We start from the raw sequence: 20,723 nt of genomic DNA, 5'->3' as shown, positions 1-20,723 counted from the left end.
AGCCTATAATAAAACTCCCTGCACGTGATTTTTTATTGTATCGATGTTAAATAAGAAAGCCGAGAGAAGAGTTGCCGCCATTTTGGTGAATACATGATTGAATCACGTTTCATTTTTAAATATTTCGAGTTGGAAAGCGGTCAAAGATAAGATTGTCCCGGTTTCAACAACTCTCGAACTTTCGTGTTTGGTAAGGTTTTTTTTGCCGCTGCGAATTTTTCCATTTTCACTAAAGTATTTGGAAATAAGAATGTAGAGAGTGAAGTTTAGAAATAGATTTAAGTATTTAAACTTTAACTGGAAGTGATACGATAATATTTAATTTCTTTTCTCAAAATCTTAAAGGGTGAGTATTTTTTTTTTATATTTTTATCTAAATGTGACAAATTAACGTAGTTGTTTGTTCGGTAGAAGTAGATTATCGCGGACGTTAATGTTAATTATGTAAGATTGCGGTCTTGAAGTACAAACCCCCTTTTTCTTAAATACTTCTGTTTAATTTACTTTCATAATTAATTAGAGTAATTTGATATTAGGAAGAATTTAATTTATCAGAAACACTTCAATTTATTTATTCTTAAAAAGTAGATTATATAAGTAAGTCATTTACAAATAGATCTGTTTATCGCGGTTATTTTTTATTTTCAAACTCTGGTTTTTCTGAATTACAAAACGGATTAATCTACTTTCAGTGAGGTAAAGCAGGCCTACTAAATCATCGCCTTTGTAAATTTTTAATTTAACATGTTAATTTATGCGTTTTAATTAAATCTCTCACGTCTAACAGTGAGCGGGCAATTTTACGAATGTCCTTGTAACTAAAAAGGAGAAGACATTTTCGAGTATTTACCCTCCTTATCTTTATTTTTAATTTAGATCGGGACCTCTTCTTATTAATAAATCCTATCTTAATTTTAGTATCGAATTTCATAGCCTAAAACTATCTTCATTCTGTCATATAAATGTTTGATTTAACTACCAACAGTATCGTCTAAATTCGAATCTCCGCTTTGAAATTCAGTCTTCAGTAGCGTTGATTTACGGAGACAAAACTTAATAAAACCGCTACGTTTTCCGTGTAGGAGTATTAAACCAATCAATCACAAAGTGTCCTGCGTAATATAATCGTCACCAACACGTTGATAATTACGATTAAACGAATAAAGGAGGCCCCTTTGATACTATGGAGACTAGTGTTAGTATGGAACATCAGGCTGTCGTCACGGCCACGACGGCTAAGAAAGGTTTACGGGCTCTGAATAAGGAACAATGGATGAGTTTAGTGTCTTTGGCTGTTGGAAACATGGGAATCGCTACCTGTTCATCCCTGCAAGCGCCGTTCTTTCCTCAAGAGGTAGGGCTACTTTAATTTGTTGTCGTGGTGTTAATCCTTGTCTAAGGAAGGATTGGTGGCTAACTTGATAGGGGTGTTGAGTGAAACGGGTTATGTGTACGATAAGTTATGTATGGGAAACAGTTCAAGAAGATAATCAAACATCACATGAGCGGGAAGGTCACCTTCTTGGGGTTATTTCTCTGGTGCTAAGATGCACCACTAGAGGAACTCGGGGCTCCGTCTGGCGTTGCCTCTTGGTTGCGTGGCGCCATGGAAGTAACCCGCCATGGTTACAGGTTGGAACCCAACGGTACCTGTTTCATAACTTAACGTGACTCTAACCAACCTATCAAGAACCAAACCTAACCCGAAAAAATAGTGTTTAAACCTTTTGTCTTTGCCTCACCCTCAAGTTTTGATTGGCAAATAAGCTTGTTGGAAAAAATCATGTTTTACTCGGGAAACACGTGGAGTGCCATTCTTATCTATTGTTGTTCACCCTTAGGCTGAAAGGAAAGGCGCAACGCCGTCACAGTATGGTCTTGTTTTTGGTCTATTTTATTTGACCGTCTTCATATTTTCGCCTATTTTTGGGAGAATTGTAAGTGAATTTAGTGTAAATATTCGCGAACTTTTAAGTAATTATTTTTTTATGTTTTAGATGAACGTAGTCAGCCCCGAGTTTATGCGTGACACCGGGATGTTTGTTGTCGGTGTTTGTTTCATTTTATTTGGGTATGTTTATTGAAATAGGCTTAACTCCCATATGGAAAAACATTGATGTTTTGTGTTTTTTCAGATTTCTCGATGAATCTCCAGCTGGCACCACATTTATTGCCCTGGCTTACGTTATACGTATTGTGGAAGGTATAGGAAGTGCGGCATTTAAAACTTCAAATTTTGCTTTAGTCACAGCCTATTTTCCAGCTGATACCATGGCAACTGCCCTGGTGAGGTTTTTAGTTTTTCGCTATTCAGGAATGTAAAAAATTATTGTTCCGACCTCCGCTGGCTGGGTGGCTGGTTATAAATGAGTTATTGAAGATAAATAATTTTTTTTTTTTTTTTTTCAGGGTGTTTTGGAAACCACTTTCGGATTAGGGTTAATAATCGGACCTTCTTTGGGATCAGCTCTTTATGAAGTAATTACAGATTTTAGTTATAATTTAATTTAACTTATCTAATTAATTGATATTAATTAGTGGGGTGGTTTTGAATTGCCATTTATATGTTCTGGCATCTTTCTTCTCTTGGTAACTGTGTTTTCATTTTTTTCGCTTAAAAGAAAAGGTACGTAATCTATAATTGTTAAGTCTTAGCTTCGTTGCTAAGCCTAATTCCTTTTAGAACACAAACCTCCGTCGAAGAAAGCCGCACGATTGAGTGTTTGGAAATTTATCAAAAACCCTTTAGTAATTATCTACGTGTCTATGTTAATCTTAGCTCCCATTTGTTTGGGATTCAACTTAGCGACTTTGGAACCTCACGTTAGACAAGTAAGAACTTGATTAATTTAAGCCTCGGCCGCGAAGCCAAGGCTTAACTGTAACATATATTTGTAGTTTAATCTATCACCCATGATGGTTGGTTTGCTATTCGTAATTTCTGGTGGTATTTATGGCTTCGCGTCGTCAGTTTTTGGTTTCTTATGCGATAAAGGGGTAGGTTTTAATTAAATATTTTAAAATAATTGCTAATCGAATTTAACCCTCTCAGATCAGTCCGAAGATTCTGTCTTTCTATTCTTGCTTAAGTTTAGGCGTGTGTTACACTTTCATAGGTCCGGCACCCATTTTTACCTTTGACACGTAAGTTTAGGCCTAAAATTCAACAATTAAACAAATTCTTATAGTTAATTTATTTTTATAGCAAATTGTGGCTAGTTATAGTATGTTTGGTTCTATTTGGAACTGGTTTTGGGGGAACCCGTGTTATCGCCTATGTTGATTGTTTAAACGAGGCCGTGTAAGTTGTAAAATTAAACCTACATTTTAAGCCAAGGCTTAAGAATTTTAAAACCCTTAGAGCGGCCGGTCAACCGAATGATTTATCTACTAGCGGAGTTATTAGTGGGACATTTTCGTCCGCACTAGCCATTGGGTAAGGATTTCACAGAGTTGTAGAATTATCCAATTTAAAGTAAGATAACGAAATAAATGGATTCCAGGTTTTTTATTGGTCCCACGATTGGTGGGATATTTTTGGAGACTATTGGTTACAATATGGGGTCTGCAATTTTAGCGGTTTTGATGTACAGTCAAACATTAGCCTTTTTGATTTACATGATTGTGATGAAATGTAAAAAATTAAAAACACCGAAGTCCAGATTGGATGATATTAGAGTCGAATATGCGCCCGTAGTTGAAGACAGTCCTCTAGTTTCTGATTCCGCTGTACCAACGACATCATATGGGACGAAAAATGAAAACTAATTAATTTATATTTTAACAAGTGAAATAATTTCGAATGTTTGTTTTTATGTTGAATAAAAAGTATAAATAACATATATTACGTATAAGCCTAATCAAGAGGCCTAAATTTGCTCGCGAAATTCAAGCTTTTTAACAAGTAGCAGACGAAAAATGTCTTAAACTTTTCATTTGGTGAGTTGGCACTTTTCTTATAGAGCTAAAGCAATAAAGCATGGAGCTGCTGCTTCCATATTTACCATAGTAGCGGGTTTGAGCGGTTTGAAATCGGTACGGCGCCGGCGCACTGAGTTCTAGAGGCATTGAGCCAATAAGAAATCCGGAAAATCTATCTCTTTTCTTATTTCCGGATTCGGAAATGTGAACTAACACGCCTCTAACGCCGCCGCCGCCAATAAAATTGTATGCAACGCCGTCGCCAATATGCCTAAACTATGCAAACGCCGCCGCCGACAACATTTTGGCGGCGTCGGACTCTAGATTGGAGATACAAACACCCAAGAAGTTCAAACTGAAACTGAAACCGAAAGAGAAAGGGAAGAAATCGAAGGTGCCGCGGCCTGGAAACTATTCATAGGCCTAACTATAATCCTGGTTATAATTTGCGTGATCGTGGCAATTGCGGTTTTCGTCTACTCCCGTCGAAAGAAATATTACATCAAATATTCCGCTTTGGTGACCTCAGAGGATGAAGATGGGTTTACACCACGGAGACAAAAAGATAAAAGCAAGTACCCACTCGGAACCAGGTCAAGAGAACTTAGACACTAAGAAATAAATTGCTGTTTGAAAGTAAGTTTAAACTAAAAAATACGTAAAATTTATTTAGATTGTTATAATAAATTACATTTTTGTTTGAGAGCAAGAATCTTTATTGGATTTTAAGGTTAAAAGTGACATTATAATCAATGTTTAATTTCTTTCAAAATCTTCTTTTTAAACCAGTTTTCTAAGTAACGTCAAAACGCGCTTACCCCGATTCAAGTCACATGTTATCTTCCCTGTGGCGAAATATAGTTATGTAATACTTTCCGTTGATAGTATCAAACTTTTAATTACCTTTTAAGGAACAACCCACCCTAGAAACATAAATGTTTTATCTGAAATGTATATTGATAGGTACTACGCGTCTATCTACAAATTTAGGGTTTTGTAAAATGGATTGGTAGGTTCTATACGCGATTTTGAGTGGAAAATGTAACTTCTATAACCGTCACTGTTTACGAATTAGGATTGGAGTGTTTTATGGCTGACCCCTTTAATTTAATTAAGAAACTGAAAGACAATGATTTCTAATTTAATCAAGGGCTCATCCGTAAAACACAAATAGTCATAACTTTTTTAGGGTGTCCTTTGTGGCAAAATCGGTCATAAAAGCAAAAGTAAATATTTACTTTTGATAAAAGTTACATTTTCGACTCAAAATTGATTTCCTATAGAACCAAAAGCTCAAAGATAAAAGCAAAAAGTATACTTCGACAACAGCTCCCAGTTCTTGGATGTAAACACCGTGTAGAATGAGAAGCGAACGACCTTCTTCTAAACCCCTATACGAACCAACCGATCAGAAAAGAGATCTTTCAGGTAAAAGTATTATAGAAAACAGTACTCCATGGTGGCGATTCAAAAGTTATTCCTTGGTACTAGAGCTAGCATAGATAGGCTATTTACTACTCGTATTCCCTGTGAAGCAAAGGGGGGTCGACACTAAAGAGGGGTTCCTCATATTACACGGCGCCAGAAAGCTTCAATGAAATATACTTTTGTTTTAATCTATGAACTATTGATAGAACTCGCTGTGCTTCGGTCTTCCCACCCTTTTTAAAACATCCTGTGTATTAAACCCTCACTAGAAAGGTTTTCATTCTAAAGAAATAATGATTACTGCGTGTTTATCTACAATATTAATCAATTAGATTAACTAATTTGAGACTGTACGCGCGTAGACCTAAATTTGTCACTCTCTGATAACCGTGAGATAAGCCCACTTTTTAACGGAAATTAACAAGTCACGAAAATTCTTTCGTAAATTCCACGTGTGCCGGTATGAAATTCGCAATATTTCTCCTTGAATATTCTTTGAGTGGGTTTGGTTCATGTTTTACTTTTTAAGATCTTCATGGCATGCACTTGTTACTAAGGTTTTTTTAATGGCTGCATTCTCCATGGTTTCCAAATCAAGCAAAACCATCCCGAAGCTTTCATATAGTTCAATTGTTTCTCGAACCTGATCAAAAGCAATTGAACAGAGTTAGATAGGATTATGCATCGTCTAAGGAGAAGTACTTACTACAAGAATGGCATGCTTGCGGCGGCTTAATAGCTGTACTTAGCCTAATATGTAAAAAATGTGTAACACCAAATAAACATGGACGCTAAATTATTAACAACGCGCTTGCACAGACGAATCCGAACTCCGGAACTTATAAAGGCAACAAACTCATATCTGATTTTCAATTAAAAGTTTTTCCAATAAAAGTATGCAATGGTTAGCGAAGAGAGAATACTATTAAAAGAGTAGAACCAATCTTGAAAACAGGGCTCCTCCCGTACTCTAGTGTGGTCGCTAAAATTATACCTACGCTTTCTTTCCCAATTATAATTCCCGCTAGCTGACCTATCATCACTACTACCCTTCTTGATTTAGTGTTTTAAATCTAGACACGAATTTTTAAGCTACGTGAATAAAAAATTGTCTAATTAAAATTAATGGTAGACGTATAATAAAACTCCATGCACGTGATTTTTTTTTTATTGTATCGATCTTAAATAAGAAAGCCGAGAGAAGAGTTGCCGCCATTTAGGTGTATACATGATTGAATCACGTTTCAGTTTTCAATATTTCTAGTTGGAAAGCGGTCAAAGATAAGGTTGTCCCGATTTCAACAACTCTTGAACTTTCGTGTTTGGTAAGGTTTTTGCCGCTGCGAATTTTTCCATTTTCACTTAAGTACACTCCGTATTTGGAAACAAGAATGTAGAGAGTGAAGTTTAGAATTAGATTTAAGTATTAAAGTTTAACTGGAAGTGATACGATAATATTTAATTTCGTTTCTAAAAATCTTAAAGGGTGAGTATTTTGTTTTATATTTTTAACTCTAAATGTGACAAATTAACGTAGTTGTTTGTTCGGTAGAAGTAGATTATCGCGGAAGTTAATGTTAGTTATGTAAGATTGCTGTCTTGAAGTTTGAACCCCCTTTTTCTTAATTACTTCTGTTTAATTTACTTTCATAATTAATTAGAGTAATTTGATATTAGGAAGAATTTAATTTATCTAGAAACACTTCAATTTATTTATTCTTAAAAAGTAGATTATATAAGTAAGTCATTTACAAATAGATCTGTTTATCGCGGTTATTTTTTATTTTCAAACTCGGGTTTTTCTGAATTACAAAACGGATTAATCCTCTTTCAGAAAGAAGGCCTACTAAATCATCACCTTTTGTAATTTTTTTCATTTAACATCTTAATTTATGCGTTTTAATTAAATCTGCCACATCTAACAGAAAGCGGGCAATTTTACGAATGTCCTTGTAACTAAAACGGAGAAGAAATTTTCGAGTACTTACCCTCATCTTTATTTTTAATTTAGATCGGGACCTCTTCTTATTAATCAGTCCTATCTTAATTTTAGTATCGAATTTCATAGCCTAAAACTATCTTCATTCTGTTATATAAATGTTTGGTTTAACTACCAACACTATCGTCTAAATTCGAATCTCCGCTTTGAAATTTCGTCTTCAGTAGCGTTTAGAGATGGCCGATACCAGGCTTAACCCGATACCGATCGATACCGGTACAAACATGAACCGATACCGATCGATACCGATATTTACTCACTATGATCCAAAACCCGATACTTCAACCGATACCGATATGGTATCGGTTCATCCCTAGAGTAGTAGGCGCGTACTAAGAAAGATTTTCGCTTATTAGTTGTTTGATAAACTGAATTCAGGTACTTTTTATATAAATGAGAACTCGTCACGATTGAAATTCGTAGAAATGAGATATTATCACCATCATTACGTTACTAAAAGACCTAAAAATGTCATGTAGCGCCATATAACGCATTTTAAACGAGTATCGGTTTAGTATCGGTATCGAACCAACCGATCCGATACTATCGGAAACCCCGAGTATCGGTGCCGATACCGATATGGTATCGGTACCGGTTCATCCCTAGTAGCGTTGATTTACGGAGACAAAACTTAATAAAACCGCTACGTTTTCTGTGTAGGAGTGTCCTGCGTAATATAATCGTCACCAACACGTTGATAATTACGATTAAACGAATAAAGGAGGCCCCTTTGATACTATGGAGACTAGTCTTAGTATGGAACATCAGGCGGTCGTCACGGCCACGACGGCTAAGAAGGGTTTACGGGCTCTGAATAAGGAACAATGGATAAGTTTAGTGTCTTTAGCTGTTGGAAACATGGGAATCGCTACCTGTTCATCCCTACAAGCTCCGTTCTTCCCTCAAGAGGTAGGGTTACTATAATTTGTTAATTGAGTATGACACTTGTCGTGGTGTTAATCCTTGCCTAAGGAAGGATTGGTGGGTAACTTGATAGGGGTGTTGAGTGAAACGGGTTAAGTGTGCGATAAGTTAAGTATGGGGAAACTGTTCCAGAAGATAATTAAACACCATATGAGCAGGGAAGGTCACCTTCTTGGGTCATTAAGGTCACCAGCAAAGTGACCCAAGAGGGCGCCCGTTTCTTGGTTTCTTTGCAACTAATTAATGGGATTGGTTATCTGTATCAAAACTTAACGCAACTCTAACCAATCTGTCAAGAACCTAACCTAAAATAATAGTGTTTATACCTATAATGACTTCACTCGGGAAACACGTTGAGTGTCATTCTTATCTGTTGTTGTTGACCCTATAGGCTGAGAGGAAAGGCGCAACACCGTCACAGTATGGTTTAGTTTTTGGTCTATTTTATTTGACCATCTTCATATTTTCGCCTATTTTTGGGAAAATTGTAAGTGAATTTAGTGTATATATTCGCGAACTTTTAAGTAATTATTTTTTGTTTTAGATGAACGTAGTCAGCCCCGAGTTTATGCGTGACACCGGGATGTTTGTTGTCGGTGTTTGTTTCATTTTATTTGGGTATGTTTATTGAAATAGGCTCAACTCCCATATGGAAAAACATTGTTGTTTTGTGTTTTTTCAGATTTCTCGATGAATCTCCAGCTGGCACCACATTTATTGTCCTGGCTTACGTCATACGTATTGTGGAAGGTATAGGAAGTGCGGCGTTCAAAACCTCAAATTTTGCTTTAGTTGCAGCCTATTTTCCAGCTGATACTATGGCAACTGCCATGGTGAGGTTTATTTAGTTTTTCGCTATTCAGGAATGAAAAAATTATTGTTCCGACCTCTGCTGGCTGGGTGGCTGGTTAAAAATAATTATCAAAGAGAAATTATTGTAATTTTGTTTTCAGGGTCTTTTGGAAACCACTTTCGGATTGGGGTTTATAATCGGGCCTTCTTTGGGTTCAGCTCTTTATGAAGTAATTAGACATTTTAGTAATTACTTTATTTAACTTATCTAATTTATTGATATTAATTAGTGGGGTGGTTTTGAATTGCCATTTATATGTTCTGGCATCTTTCTTCTCTTAGTAACTGTGTTTTCATTTTTTTCGCTTAAAAGAAAAGGTACGTAATCTATAATTGTTAAGTCTTAGCTTCGTTGCTAAGCCTAATTTCTTTTAGAACACAAACCTCCGTCGAAGAAAGCCGCACGATTGAGTGTTTGGAAATTTATCAAAAACCCTTTAGCAATTATCTACGTGTCTATGTTAATCTTAGCTCCCATTTGTTTGGGATTCAACTTAGCGACTTTGGAACCTCACGTTAGACAAGTAAGAACTTGATTAACTTAAGCCTCGGCCGCGAAGCCAAGGCTTAACTGTAACATTTATTTGTAGTTAAATCTATCACCCATGATGGTTGGTTTGCTATTCGTAATTTTTGGTGGTATTTATGGCTTCGCGTCGTCAGTTTTTGGTTTCTTATGCGATAAAGGGGTAGGTTTTAATTAAATATTTAAAATTAAGTACTAAACGCATTTAACCCTCCTAGATTAGTCCGAAGATTTTGTCTTTCTTTTCTTGCCTAAGTTTAGGTGTGTGTTACACTTTCATAGGTCCGGCACCCATTTTTACCTTTGACACGTAAGTTTAGGCCTAAAATTCAACAATTAAACAAATTCTTATAGTTAATTGATTTTTATAGCAAATTGTGGCTAGTTATAGTATGTTTGGTTCTATTTGGAACTGGTTTTGGGGGAACCCGTGTTATCGCCTATGTTGATTGTCTAAGCGAGGCCGTGTAAGTTGTAAACATTAAACCTACATTTTAAGCCAAGGCTTAAGAATATTAAAACCCTTAGGGCGGCCGGTCAACCGAATGATTTATCTACTAGCGGAGTTATTAGTGGGACATTTTCGTCCGCACTAGCCATTGGGTAAGGGTTTTACAGAGTTTTAAAATTATCCATTCTAAAGTAAGATAACGAAATAAATGGATTCCAGGTTATTTATTGGTCCCACGATTGGTGGGATATTTTTGGAGACTATTGGCTACAATATGGGGTCTGCAATTTTAGCGGTTTTGATGTACAGTCAAACATTAGCCTTTTTGATTTACATGATTGTGATGAAATGTAAAAAATTAAAAACACCGAAGTCCAGATTGGATGATATTAGAGTCGAATATGCGCCCGTAGTTGAAGACAGTCCTCTAGTTTCTGATTCCGCTGTACCAACAACAGCATATGGGACGAAAAATGAAAACTAATTTAATTTATATTTTAACAAGTGAAATAATTTCGAATGTTTGTTTTTATATTGAATAAAAAGTATAAATAACATATATTACGTATAAGCCTAATCAAGAGGCCTAAATTTGCTCGCGAAATTCAAGCTTTTTAACAAGTAGCAGACGAAAAAGGTCTTAAACTTTTCATTTGGTGAGTTGGCACTTTTCTTATAGAGCTAAAGCAATAAAGCATGGAGCTGCTGCTTCCATATTTACCATAGTAGCGGGTTTGAGCGGTTTGAAATTGGTACGGCGCCGGCGCACTGAGCTCTAGAGGCATTGAACCAATTAAAAATCCGGAAAATCTATCTCTTTTCTTATTTCCGGAAATTCCGGGTACGGTTTCATCGCTGTGTGTGTTGTCTGTCTACGAAGTGCAACAACTACTCAAGGTGTTAGAGTTTTGTTTCTCAATTTCTCAAATATATGCAACATGGCATCTGCTAAAGATGTAATTTTGCATTATAAAAAGAAATTAGAAAGAGGAGTACCCGAAGATAAAGTAAGAAAATTGTTTTCGTAAAATATTAAATTTTAATCGCGTTATTATAAAATAGAATAGAATATTCGGTTGTTTCTCTTAAGCCTTGGTTTATTACCAGGTAGTCTAGTCAAGGCCTAAGTAATAAAATGCAACGACGAAATACGTCATAATTTTTTTCTAGGCAATTGATTTTAATAATTTTAAAGTTTCTTGATTTAAATTATTAATGTTAGTTTAACTTATAGAAATACAATAAAATAATTAGAACTACGTTATTATATCATATAATTTATTACTCAATTAATTATTGACCTACTTGTTAACTAAAGGGCCCCATATTTCACAAATCAGCTGAACTTCCTCACTAAGTAATGTTCGCGATATTTATATCTTTTAGATCTTGGAGATTTTTGAGAAACTTAACAAAGTGGCAATATCTCTAGATCTTCTCAGAGTAAGAAGCTAATTTTTTTTAGCAACAGGTTTAGGGTTTAGTTGTTAAAAAAAGGTTTTGCAATCTTGTAGGAAACTAGTATCGGAAAATGTGTTAATAATTTTAAGAAAACTCCCGGCGATGTTGGGGAAAGAGCGAGGTTGTTAGTTGGTACCTGGAAAAACGCTGTTAAAACTCCGGTAAATCCCCCGGCAAAAAATAATTCGCAACCGGAACAACAGAAATCTCTAAAACGTAGCTTATACGAAGCCCCGAACAAGTACAAAAATTACGCCGATAACAGTGACGAAGATAGAGCCGCAAACGGTGAATATTCTCCTCGAACCAACGCTCATCTCCCAGTGCTTGATGGCAAGAAATATCTAAACCACGAAGATTCGGAGGAAGCTGATGAAACTGAAGAGATCGGAAACTCTTACAATCCTTCATCAACGGTGAATGACTATAAGAGTTACCGTAAACATAAGGGATCTTCAGACAGCGGTTCACCAGTGAAACATAAGCACTCGAGCAAGCATTCGAGCGTCGTCGATCGAAATCCCAAATCGGAGAGAAAAAAAGAAAGTTCACCTAAGAATAAAGAAACTAGTCATCATCACAGCCACCAATCAAAAGGTTCTCGCGGTGGAACTACTTCTAAAGCTGAAAGCGGTACTCCAAAGAGTAATAACGGTGAAAAGAAACAAAAACAACACTCCTCATCCTCTTCCTCAGAAAAATCTAAGAAAAAGATCAAGAAAGGTCTTGACGAGTTTACAAACTCCGTCGCAAGTTTCGAAGCCTGCTTGGGTTTTAATGACGAAGTACCGACAAAATCTAGTAAAAGTAAAACGAAACCAGCTTCCTCCTCCTCCACCTCCAGTCAATCTAACCCTGTGACTAAAAAATATCTTCAAGCTTCTTCTTCCTCTTCTTCTTCCTCAAAACGAAACGTGGATGACCAATCTTCGTACGATCCCGAACACCCTGAAATTCAAAGCACCAGTTACCAATATCAACCTTCCAAGACGGAAACACATAAAAAGAGGAAAACTGTCGAGAAACAAGAACCCAGAGTTCCCGAAGAACTTAATAAAAAGCCCAAGTTGGAACCTTTAAGGGTGGATATACTTTCAACGTTACCCGATATTCAACCAAACTATAAACCTCTACGTCACAATCCTAGTTTGTTTACCGATGAAACAGTTGGTCTTAAAAAGAAATGTATGACCGACCTTGAATTTAATTACTTCCGGTGGTGAATTAAGATTGGATTTATGGTTGGTTAATCTGTTATCGTTTTAGCTCTCTCAAATGAGGAAGCCATTTTGTTTACGTCATCCAGAAATGAAAAAACCGCCGTTTACGCTGGTCGACGACACGGGGGTCTGGGAGGTCGGCTTCCAATTAAAAATGATTAAAGGGTCGACGCGTCGCAGCGCTTTAATGATTAAAATGATTGTTATTTCAGAGGTTCCATCATTATTCGATTCTTGTATTAGAATTTTAACGGAAAACATCGACAGTCTCGGTTATACTGGTGGAGTGCCTTACCAGTTACTTAAACCCGTTTTAGAAAAATGCACTCCCGCGCAATTATACACTTTCGAAGATTTTAATAACGTGAGTATTCGTCATAAAGATGTCACTTTGTGAGTACTAGCGTCCCGTTCGAGAGTACTAGCGTCGCGTTTTGTGGGTACTAGCGTCGCGTTTTGTGGGTACTAGCGTCCCGTCTGTGGGTACTAGCGTCCCGTCTGTGGGTAACTAGCGTCCCGTTTGTGGGTAACTAGCGTCCCGTTTGTGGGTAACTAGCGTCCCGTTTGTGGGTAACTAGCGTAACGTTTGTGGGTAACTAGCGTCCCGTTTGTGGGTAACTAGCGTCCCGTTTGTGGGTAACTAGCGTCCCGTTTGTGGGTAACTAGCGTCCCGTTTTGCGGGTACTAGCGTCCCGTTTTGCGAGTACTAGCGTCCCGTTTGTCCGGTAACTAGCGTCCCGTTTGTCCGGTAACTAGCGTCCCGTTTGTCCGGTAACTAGCGTCCCGTTTGTCCGGTAACTAGCGTCCCGTTTGTCCGGTAACTAGCGTCCCGTTTGTCCGGTAACTAGCGTCCCGTTTGTCCGGTAACTAGCGTCCCGTTTGTCCGGTAACTAGCGTCCCGTTTGTCCGGTAACTAGCGTCCCGTTTGTCCGGTAACTAGCGTCCCGTTTGTCCGGTAACTAGCGTCCCGTTTGTCGGTAACTAGCGTCCCGTTTGTCGGTAACTAGCGTCCCGTTTGTCCGGTAACTAGCGTCCCGTTTGTCCGGTAACTAGCGCCCCGTTTGTCCGGTAACTAGCGCCCCGTTTGTCCGGTAACTAGCGTCCCGTTTGTCCGGTAACTAGCGTCCCGTTCGCGAGTACTAGCGTCACTTTTTATTAGTACTAGCGTCACATTTTGTTAGTACTAGCGTCACATTTTGTTAGTACTAGCGTCACATTTTATTAGTACTAGCGTCACTTTTTATTAGTACTAGCGTCACTTTTTATTAGTACTAGCGAAAAACTATTATAATTTGTTTAAATTCCAAATTGTAGTATGTCATAGAGGAAACGGATGAATTATGGCTCGTTCATTGCCAACGAGATTTTAAAGCGAAAGCCCCGGAAGAACACGAATCTTGGCGGGATCTTTACTTGAGATTACACGATGAGAGAGAGCAGAGGTTTAAAAATATCACGGCGAATATTTCGGCTAATATGAGGAAAACTGTCCCGGGTAATTAATTATCCTTAAATAAGTTTAATTTAAATTTTCTGAAAACAATTTACGAGTTGTTATCTTTCAGTGAGAACCACGAAACTGGCTTACGTTGATTCAGTGGCTAAACCTCCGCGTGATGTCGTTCGAAGACAAATGGCCAATGGTACGGCGGTACCAAATGGTTTCAGAATGAAAGGCGGTCCACCATCAAAAGCTACTCCCCGCCCTATTGCTGGAGCTTTAAACTCAGCTGCCGCTGCCGCAGCTTCTCAATCATCTTCGGCTCAACTTAAAAGTAAGTTCTCTTTAGAAAAACCGCCCGTGATCGAGCGTAAAACCCCCCGTGATCGAGCGTAAAACCGCCCGAAATCGAGCGTAAAATCGCCCGTGATCGAGCGTAAAACCCCCCGAAATCGAGCGTAAAGCCGCCCGTGATCGAGCGTAAAGCCGCCCGTGATCGAGCGTAAAATCGCCCGTGATCGAGCGTAAAGACGCCCGTGATCGAGCGTAAAGACGCCCGTGATCGAGCGTAAAGACGCCCGTGATCGAGCGTAAAGACGCCCGTGATCGTCCGAAAAACCGCCCGTGATTGAGCGAAAAACCGCCCGTGATTGAGCGAAAAACCGCCCGTAATTGACCGAAAAACCGCCCGTAATCGTCCGAAAAACCGCCCGTAATCGACCGAAAAACCGCCCGTGATTGAGCGAAAAATCGCCCGAAAAACCGCCCGTAATCGACCGAAAAATCGCCCGTAATCGACCGAAAAATCGCCCGTAATCGACCGAAAAATCGCCCGTGATCGAGCGAAAAACCGCCCGTAATCGCCCGAAAAACCGCCCGTAATCGAGCGAAAAATCGCCCGTGATCGAGCGTAAAACCGCCCTTAATTGAGCGTAAAATGGGAATGACTCAATTAAAATTGGTAGGCATAATTGTTAATTTAATTGTACTTTGTTTTCAGAACCTAAAGTGGCTCCTTTGATGCAAAAAACATTAAAATTCATGAAGCAGAGATTTCGGAGGTAGTTTTGGGGGGTTTCTTTGCTTACAGTATCATTTGTTTGTTCAGGTTTAGTGTTAGTATCATGAAAAAAAAATCCCCGTTAAAAACATTTAAGGGGAAACGGTAAATAAAGAAATATTGTAAAAAAAAATTACTTACATATGCAAATTATACTTATGTATTAGAAAAATATGACTATATACCTTTTCCAGTCTCCAGTTAATTTATGGCTCTCGTCTTCCTGCTTCCAACAATTCCAACAACCCCTTTCATTAATTCCAATTTATTATTTAATTAATTACTTCCAATTTATTTATTGCAATGAATTATTTATTTAATTACTTCCAATTTATTTATTGCAATGAATTATTTATTTAATTAATTGCAATGAATTATTTATTTAATTAATTGCAATGAATTATTTATTTAATTAATTGCAATGAATTATTTATTTAATTAATTGCAATGAATTATTTATTTAATTAATTGCAATGAATTATTTATTTAATTAATTGCAATGAATTATTTAATTACTTGCAATGAATTATTTAATTAATTAATTGCAATGAATTAATTAATTAATTGCAATGAATTAATTAAATAATTCATTGCAAGTAATTAAATAATTCATTGCAATTAATTAAATAATTAATTGCAATGAATTAATTAATTACAATGAATTATTTATTTAATTAATTAATTGCAATGAATTAATTAATTAATTGCAATGAATTATTTATTTAATTATTTAATTGCAATGAATTATTTATTTAATTATTTAATTGCAATGAATTATTTATTTAATTATTTAATTGCAATGAATTATTTATTTAATTATTTAATTGCAATGAATTATTTATTTAATTATTTAATTGCAATGAATTATTTATTTAATTATTTAATTGCAATGAATTATTTATTTAATTATTTAATTGCAATGAATTATTTATTTAATTATTTAATTGCAATGAATTATTTATTTAATTATTTAATTGCAATGAATTATTTATTTAATTATTTAATTGCAATGAATTATTTAGTTATTCACATTGAATTATTTATTCCCAATGACTTGTTTAATTACTTCCATGAATTATTTAATTACTTCCATGAATTATTTAAAACTAATTAAAATATTTTCTCCCATTTAAGTATTTGAATTAAAAATCAATGGAACAAATTTCTTTTCTTTTAAGTAATCAAATTAACTTAAGGAATAATTTTTTATTAAATTAGTAATGGTAATTAACCTAATTATTATGATAATAAGACAAAACAAAAATTTTTAATTTTCAAAATAGAAGAAAAATTATTGACACTAAATTCATTAATATTAATATTTTGGAAGTAATTAATTTAAATAATGAGGCTTAACTGCAGCTTAATTAATAATAAAATCCCCTATATGATTAAATTCATAATCTTAACATAATTAATTACAATTAAAATCAATTTAAAATCATTAAAGATATTTTTAAAAAAAATTTAAAATTTTAAACAGGAAATTTCGAGCCCCCTCCTTCCCCCTCCCCCTTTGATAATTTTAAACAAACAAACAACGCAAATAAACAAACACTTGTTTTTGAGTTGTACATAATTTATTTTTAGAAAAATAAATTTTGGATATAGTCACATTTTAATATTTGTTTTAACAGATAGTTAATTGTTATAATTAATTAATCCATTTAAGAAGATGAGGAAGACGCTGAATTGGGAGAGACATTAACGCCGACGGCCATTAATAAATTATAACGACAATACTTGAGGTAGGGAATGGATATTTGTTTTGTCGGATAAACAGATAATAATTCCGGTGATGAATGACCATCCAATCTAAACATTAAATTATAATTAAGGGTTTTAATCAGGGCTGAGCGAGTATGGAATAGGCTTAATTCTCTTTAGTATTGCATTAATGGATGCGAGTATTGGGTCGAGTACTTGGCTAATTTTTGGCCAGTATTGGGTTGAGTACTATGCTTCATTCTCGCAAGTATTGCATTAATGCCTGCGAGTATTGGGCCGAGTACTTGGCTAATTTTTGGCCAGTATTGGGTTAAGTACTATGCTTCATTCTCGCAAGTATTGCATTAATGCCTGCGAGTATCGGGTCGAGTACTCTGCTTCATTCTCAGAAGTATTGCATTAATACCTGCGAGTATTGGGTCGAGTACTCGGCTTAATTTTTGGCGAGTATCGGGTCGATTACTCTGCTTCATTCTCGTACGTATTGCATTAATGCCTGCGAGTATCGGGTCGAGTACTCTGCTTCATTCTCGGAAGTATTGCATTAATGCCTGCGAGTATTGGGTCGAGTACTCTGCTTAATTTTTGGCGAGTATCGGGTTGAGTACTATGCTTCATTCTCGCAAGTATTGCATTAATGCCTGCGAGTATTGGGTCGAGTACTCGGCTTAATTTTTGGCGAGTATTGAGTACTCGAGTAGTAGAAATTGGTTGAAGGGTCAGATACTTAATTATCCCTGGAATATAATATTAACTTACGACGAATTTGTAGCTTCACTGGAAGTTCCAGGTTGAGAAGAAACGCCCGTTCTTACATCCCATAACCTTAACGAATGTTCTAATCCACTCGAAGCCAAGACAGAACCATCTCCGTTGAAACTAAGACTATAAACGGTGTCAGTATGACCTCTAAGCTCTTTACTCGATGTACCGGACGAGAGATCCCAGATTTTAATGCGACGATCTTCACCTAAATGAAGAACGGAATTAATTTAATTACGAATGACGAACCTGGAAAAGGTAATGTACCAGCTGAGGCCATCATTTGACCATTGGGCGAGAAAGCAATGGCGAAAATACTGCCTCGATGTCCTTGAAACATTCGAACCATCTGACCATCTTGGATGTTCCATAGTCTTAATGTTTTATCCGTCGAACCAGTCGCGATGTAATTACAATTGGGATGGAATTTAACGCACTATAACCATTAATTAATTAAAGGTTACAGCGTGTTAATTAATGAGTTTTTATATTAATTTAGTTTTCTATTACGCACATCAACTTGGGCGCTATGTCCAGCCATAATTCTAATTGGATACGTTCTGTCCAATGTCCAAAGTCGGGCGGTTGTATCGTGCGAGGCCGTCGCAAAGTATAGGCCTAATGGACTAACGTCTATATCAAAAACGGGGTAAGTATGACCCCGATATATCGCCACGTTCGTATGCGTTTTTAAATCCCAAGCTCGAACTGTCGTATCCTCCGAACAAGAAAGTAATATATCTTTCGGAAGAAATTCTAATCCGTGAACTCTGCCACTGTGACCTCGTAATATTTTAACTTCCCTAGAAATTAATTAAGATGAATTTATTAATCAATATGACGAATTGGTTAATTATTTTGACGAATTGATTAATCAATTTGGCGAATTTCTCAATTATTTTGAGGAATTTCTCAATTATTTTGACGAATTACTCAATTATTTTGACGCATTTCTCAATTATTTTGACGAATTGCTCATTATTTTGAGGAATTGCTCAATTAATTTGACGAATTGCTCATTATTTTGAGGAATTGCTCAATTAATTTGACCGGATTAATAATTTTGACGAATTTCTCAATTATTTTGACGAATTTCGCAATTATTTTGACGAATTTCGCAATTATTTTGACGAATTTCTCAATTATTTTGACGAATTTCGCAATTAATTTGACGAAATTCGCAATTAATTTGACGAATTGCTCAATTAATTTGACGAATTGCTCAATTAATTTGTCGAATTGATTAATTAATTTGACGAATTGATTAATTAATTCGATGATTTATATTAATTTAACTCTGCGGAAAAGTAATTTAATTACTTTGGCACATCTTGTTCAATTTCCGACGTTGAACCAAGTCCTAAATTATCAACGTCACAGGCGATTCTTATTTTCGAGACGTCAACTTCGCTCGGTTTTGAAACCAATAATTCCGGAGTTAAACTCCATAATCTGATTGAGGAGTTTTCAAAACCGCAAGCGAGGAGTGTGTTTTCTTTATTCAAACTTATAGCGCTTAATCTGTGAAAGAATTAACAGTATTTTTGGCTTTTTGCATTGCATTGCATTGCGGGGAATCTATAAGGTTTTAGCCTCACCCCTGATTGCAATTAGTGACAGTGTGTAATGAAATTGAGGGTAACGGAGGTGGACCCGCTCGAACTTTACTTATTATGTCTTTTAAAGCGGCTAAGGCTTCTTTTTTAGTCTCTTTTTCAGTCTGAGATTCAGTTTTTATTTTTTGAGGGGACGTAATTACGTTATTGGGATAAATTCCGTCATCTGACGTAAATTTTGATAGCAAATGATGACTGCTTTGTACTGAAACATTATTATACTTACAACCCCTAGTTATATTTAATTAAAATTAAATATAATTGCTTACTCTCAATATTAATGCATAAATTTAGTACTTGAAGTATAATTAAATGATCGGAATTCTGAAATAATTATTTTTTTTTCTAGTTTATTTAACGTTAACGTTAACGTACTTTCCTTTCTTTTTTTATTATAAAATACCTTTAAAAATCTAGAAAAATATTCATAGCAATCTTCTGATACTTGAATATTGTATTTATACTCCCTGATAATTTAAATTTCTTTTCTAATTAATTTTCTTTAATCTAACATTAATTAAATATCATGATTTTAATTTACCTAAAGGCCTTAATCTCAGGTAAACTCTCGATATCTTGGTAATCAAATACATTCGCGAGAGATTCAACAACTATTTTATAATCATTAGATTCCATAAAAAGATTTCCGTGTCTAGCGTGAAATTTCTGAGCTATTTTTAATTAAGTTAATTAGTTAACGTAGATTTAGGCCTATAATATTTATTTACCAGCTGCTTTATGACCATTGTTTACTAATTCTAGATAAAGATTAACAAATACTGGAAATAATAAATGAGTTAATTCTGATTTGTAAGGTTCGGAAGCATCCGCGATGTATGATTTCAATCTGTAAGTAACTTTATGAAGGCATGGTCGAGCGAGTATTTTTTTATCAACAATTAGGTTACTTATTATATTGTTGTTCTATGGCAGTTGGATCGCCATTAATACTACTATAATTAATAATATTTGACGTTAATCCAGATACTTGAACTGTCGAATTAAACGACATTTCTTCTAAGGTTTGATTTAATTGTAAATCCGATTTCTTAAAAACTTCGGTGTCCTGAAATTAAGGTAAACATTGCATTCATAATGAGATTAAATGACTAAAATTAACTGAAATACCGTGTATTGTCGCCTTTTCACGTATCTCCCTAACGTATTTTGAACTTGTTTACTAAGGCTGGCTTTCATTATTTTAATATTTGTAAAATAAAACTTGAATTATTTAAATTAACAGCGAAACAATGCTTTTTCGCGGCACGACGAAAATGTTTTTTTACCGTACAAGGCTTAGAAAATAAGCCTTAGCCTACTCGACTAAGTAAGCA

The 20,723-nt window shown here is 35.7% G+C and overlaps 4 protein-coding genes across 4 annotated transcripts; 3 read left to right on the top strand and 1 right to left on the bottom strand.

Annotated features, from left to right (window-relative positions):
• Positions 1 to 214: 214 nt before the first annotated feature.
• Positions 215 to 3,847, top strand: LOC149718218 (MFS-type transporter SLC18B1-like). The gene is made up of 13 exons (XM_089834435.1): positions 215 to 346; positions 1,083 to 1,354; positions 1,842 to 1,937; positions 1,998 to 2,071; positions 2,136 to 2,286; positions 2,410 to 2,478; positions 2,539 to 2,626; positions 2,684 to 2,832; positions 2,899 to 2,997; positions 3,053 to 3,144; positions 3,206 to 3,301; positions 3,362 to 3,436; positions 3,504 to 3,847. Exons 2-13 carry the CDS (start codon positions 1,184 to 1,186, stop codon positions 3,766 to 3,768), a joined length of 1,425 nt encoding a protein of 474 aa, XP_089690561.1. The 5' UTR covers positions 215 to 346; positions 1,083 to 1,183; the 3' UTR covers positions 3,769 to 3,847.
• Positions 3,848 to 6,667: 2,820 nt separating this feature from the next.
• Positions 6,668 to 10,665, top strand: LOC149718217 (MFS-type transporter SLC18B1-like). The gene is made up of 13 exons (XM_089834436.1): positions 6,668 to 6,835; positions 8,009 to 8,257; positions 8,664 to 8,759; positions 8,817 to 8,890; positions 8,955 to 9,105; positions 9,226 to 9,294; positions 9,355 to 9,442; positions 9,500 to 9,648; positions 9,715 to 9,813; positions 9,869 to 9,960; positions 10,022 to 10,117; positions 10,179 to 10,253; positions 10,321 to 10,665. The coding sequence occupies exons 2-13, from the start codon at positions 8,087 to 8,089 to the stop codon at positions 10,583 to 10,585; spliced, it is 1,425 nt and encodes a 474-aa protein (XP_089690562.1). The 5' UTR covers positions 6,668 to 6,835; positions 8,009 to 8,086; the 3' UTR covers positions 10,586 to 10,665.
• Positions 10,666 to 10,950: 285 nt separating this feature from the next.
• On the top strand, positions 10,951 to 15,417 carry LOC149718216 (uncharacterized). Its single transcript, XM_089834433.1, has 8 exons — positions 10,951 to 11,108; positions 11,488 to 11,544; positions 11,616 to 12,747; positions 12,829 to 12,918; positions 12,995 to 13,146; positions 14,097 to 14,277; positions 14,348 to 14,557; positions 15,224 to 15,417. Exons 1-8 carry the CDS (start codon positions 11,040 to 11,042, stop codon positions 15,286 to 15,288), a joined length of 1,956 nt encoding a protein of 651 aa, XP_089690559.1. The 5' UTR covers positions 10,951 to 11,039; the 3' UTR covers positions 15,289 to 15,417.
• A 1,424-nt stretch (positions 15,418 to 16,841) lies between these two features.
• LOC149718215 (TAF5-like RNA polymerase II p300/CBP-associated factor-associated factor 65 kDa subunit 5L) lies at positions 16,842 to 20,697 on the bottom strand. Its single transcript, XM_089834432.1, has 12 exons — positions 20,518 to 20,697; positions 20,298 to 20,455; positions 20,118 to 20,236; positions 19,931 to 20,060; positions 19,793 to 19,856; positions 19,659 to 19,713; positions 19,372 to 19,594; positions 19,094 to 19,294; positions 18,288 to 18,576; positions 18,041 to 18,209; positions 17,771 to 17,981; positions 16,842 to 17,098 (listed from the first exon to the last, which is right to left on the bottom strand). The coding sequence occupies exons 1-12, from the start codon at positions 20,584 to 20,586 to the stop codon at positions 16,951 to 16,953; spliced, it is 1,836 nt and encodes a 611-aa protein (XP_089690558.1). The 5' UTR covers positions 20,587 to 20,697; the 3' UTR covers positions 16,842 to 16,950.
• Between the last annotated feature and the right edge of the window lie 26 nt (positions 20,698 to 20,723).

Source organism: Phalangium opilio, unplaced genomic scaffold (assembly GCF_054372755.1).
Source record: "Phalangium opilio isolate 3A_F unplaced genomic scaffold, DU_Popi_V2 ptg000002l_1, whole genome shotgun sequence".
Classification (NCBI taxonomy): domain Eukaryota; kingdom Metazoa; phylum Arthropoda; class Arachnida; order Opiliones; family Phalangiidae; genus Phalangium; species Phalangium opilio.
Note: the sequence above shows the minus strand (reverse complement) of the source record. Positions and strands in the feature narration are given on the sequence as shown.

Bases quoted from the DNA above. Each gene is read 5' to 3' on its own strand.
- LOC149718218 (XM_089834435.1), top strand. From the start codon at position 1,184: ATGGAGACTAGTGTTAGTATGGAACATCAGGCTGTCGTCACGGCCACG. The intron at 2,833-2,898 runs GTAAGAACTTGA...ATATATTTGTAG, and splicing joins TGGAACCTCACGTTAGACAA to TTTAATCTATCACCCATGAT. The intron at 3,437-3,503 runs GTAAGGATTTCA...AATGGATTCCAG, and splicing joins TCGTCCGCACTAGCCATTGG to GTTTTTTATTGGTCCCACGA.
- LOC149718217 (XM_089834436.1), top strand. From the start codon at position 8,087: ATGGAGACTAGTCTTAGTATGGAACATCAGGCGGTCGTCACGGCCACG. The intron at 9,106-9,225 runs GTGAGGTTTATT...TTTTGTTTTCAG, and splicing joins ATACTATGGCAACTGCCATG to GGTCTTTTGGAAACCACTTT. The intron at 9,814-9,868 runs GTAGGTTTTAAT...TAACCCTCCTAG, and splicing joins GTTTCTTATGCGATAAAGGG to ATTAGTCCGAAGATTTTGTC.
- LOC149718216 (XM_089834433.1), top strand. From the start codon at position 11,040: ATGGCATCTGCTAAAGATGTAATTTTGCATTATAAAAAGAAATTAGAA. The intron at 12,748-12,828 runs GTATGACCGACC...TTATCGTTTTAG, and splicing joins AGTTGGTCTTAAAAAGAAAT to CTCTCTCAAATGAGGAAGCC. The intron at 14,278-14,347 runs GTAATTAATTAT...GTTATCTTTCAG, and splicing joins TATGAGGAAAACTGTCCCGG to TGAGAACCACGAAACTGGCT.
- LOC149718215 (XM_089834432.1), bottom strand. From the start codon at position 20,586: ATGAAAGCCAGCCTTAGTAAACAAGTTCAAAATACGTTAGGGAGATAC. The intron at 19,857-19,930 runs GTAAATTAAAAT...TTAAATTATCAG, and splicing joins CCTGAGATTAAGGCCTTTAG to GGAGTATAAATACAATATTC. The intron at 17,982-18,040 runs GTACATTACCTT...TTCTTCATTTAG, and splicing joins TCAAATGATGGCCTCAGCTG to GTGAAGATCGTCGCATTAAA.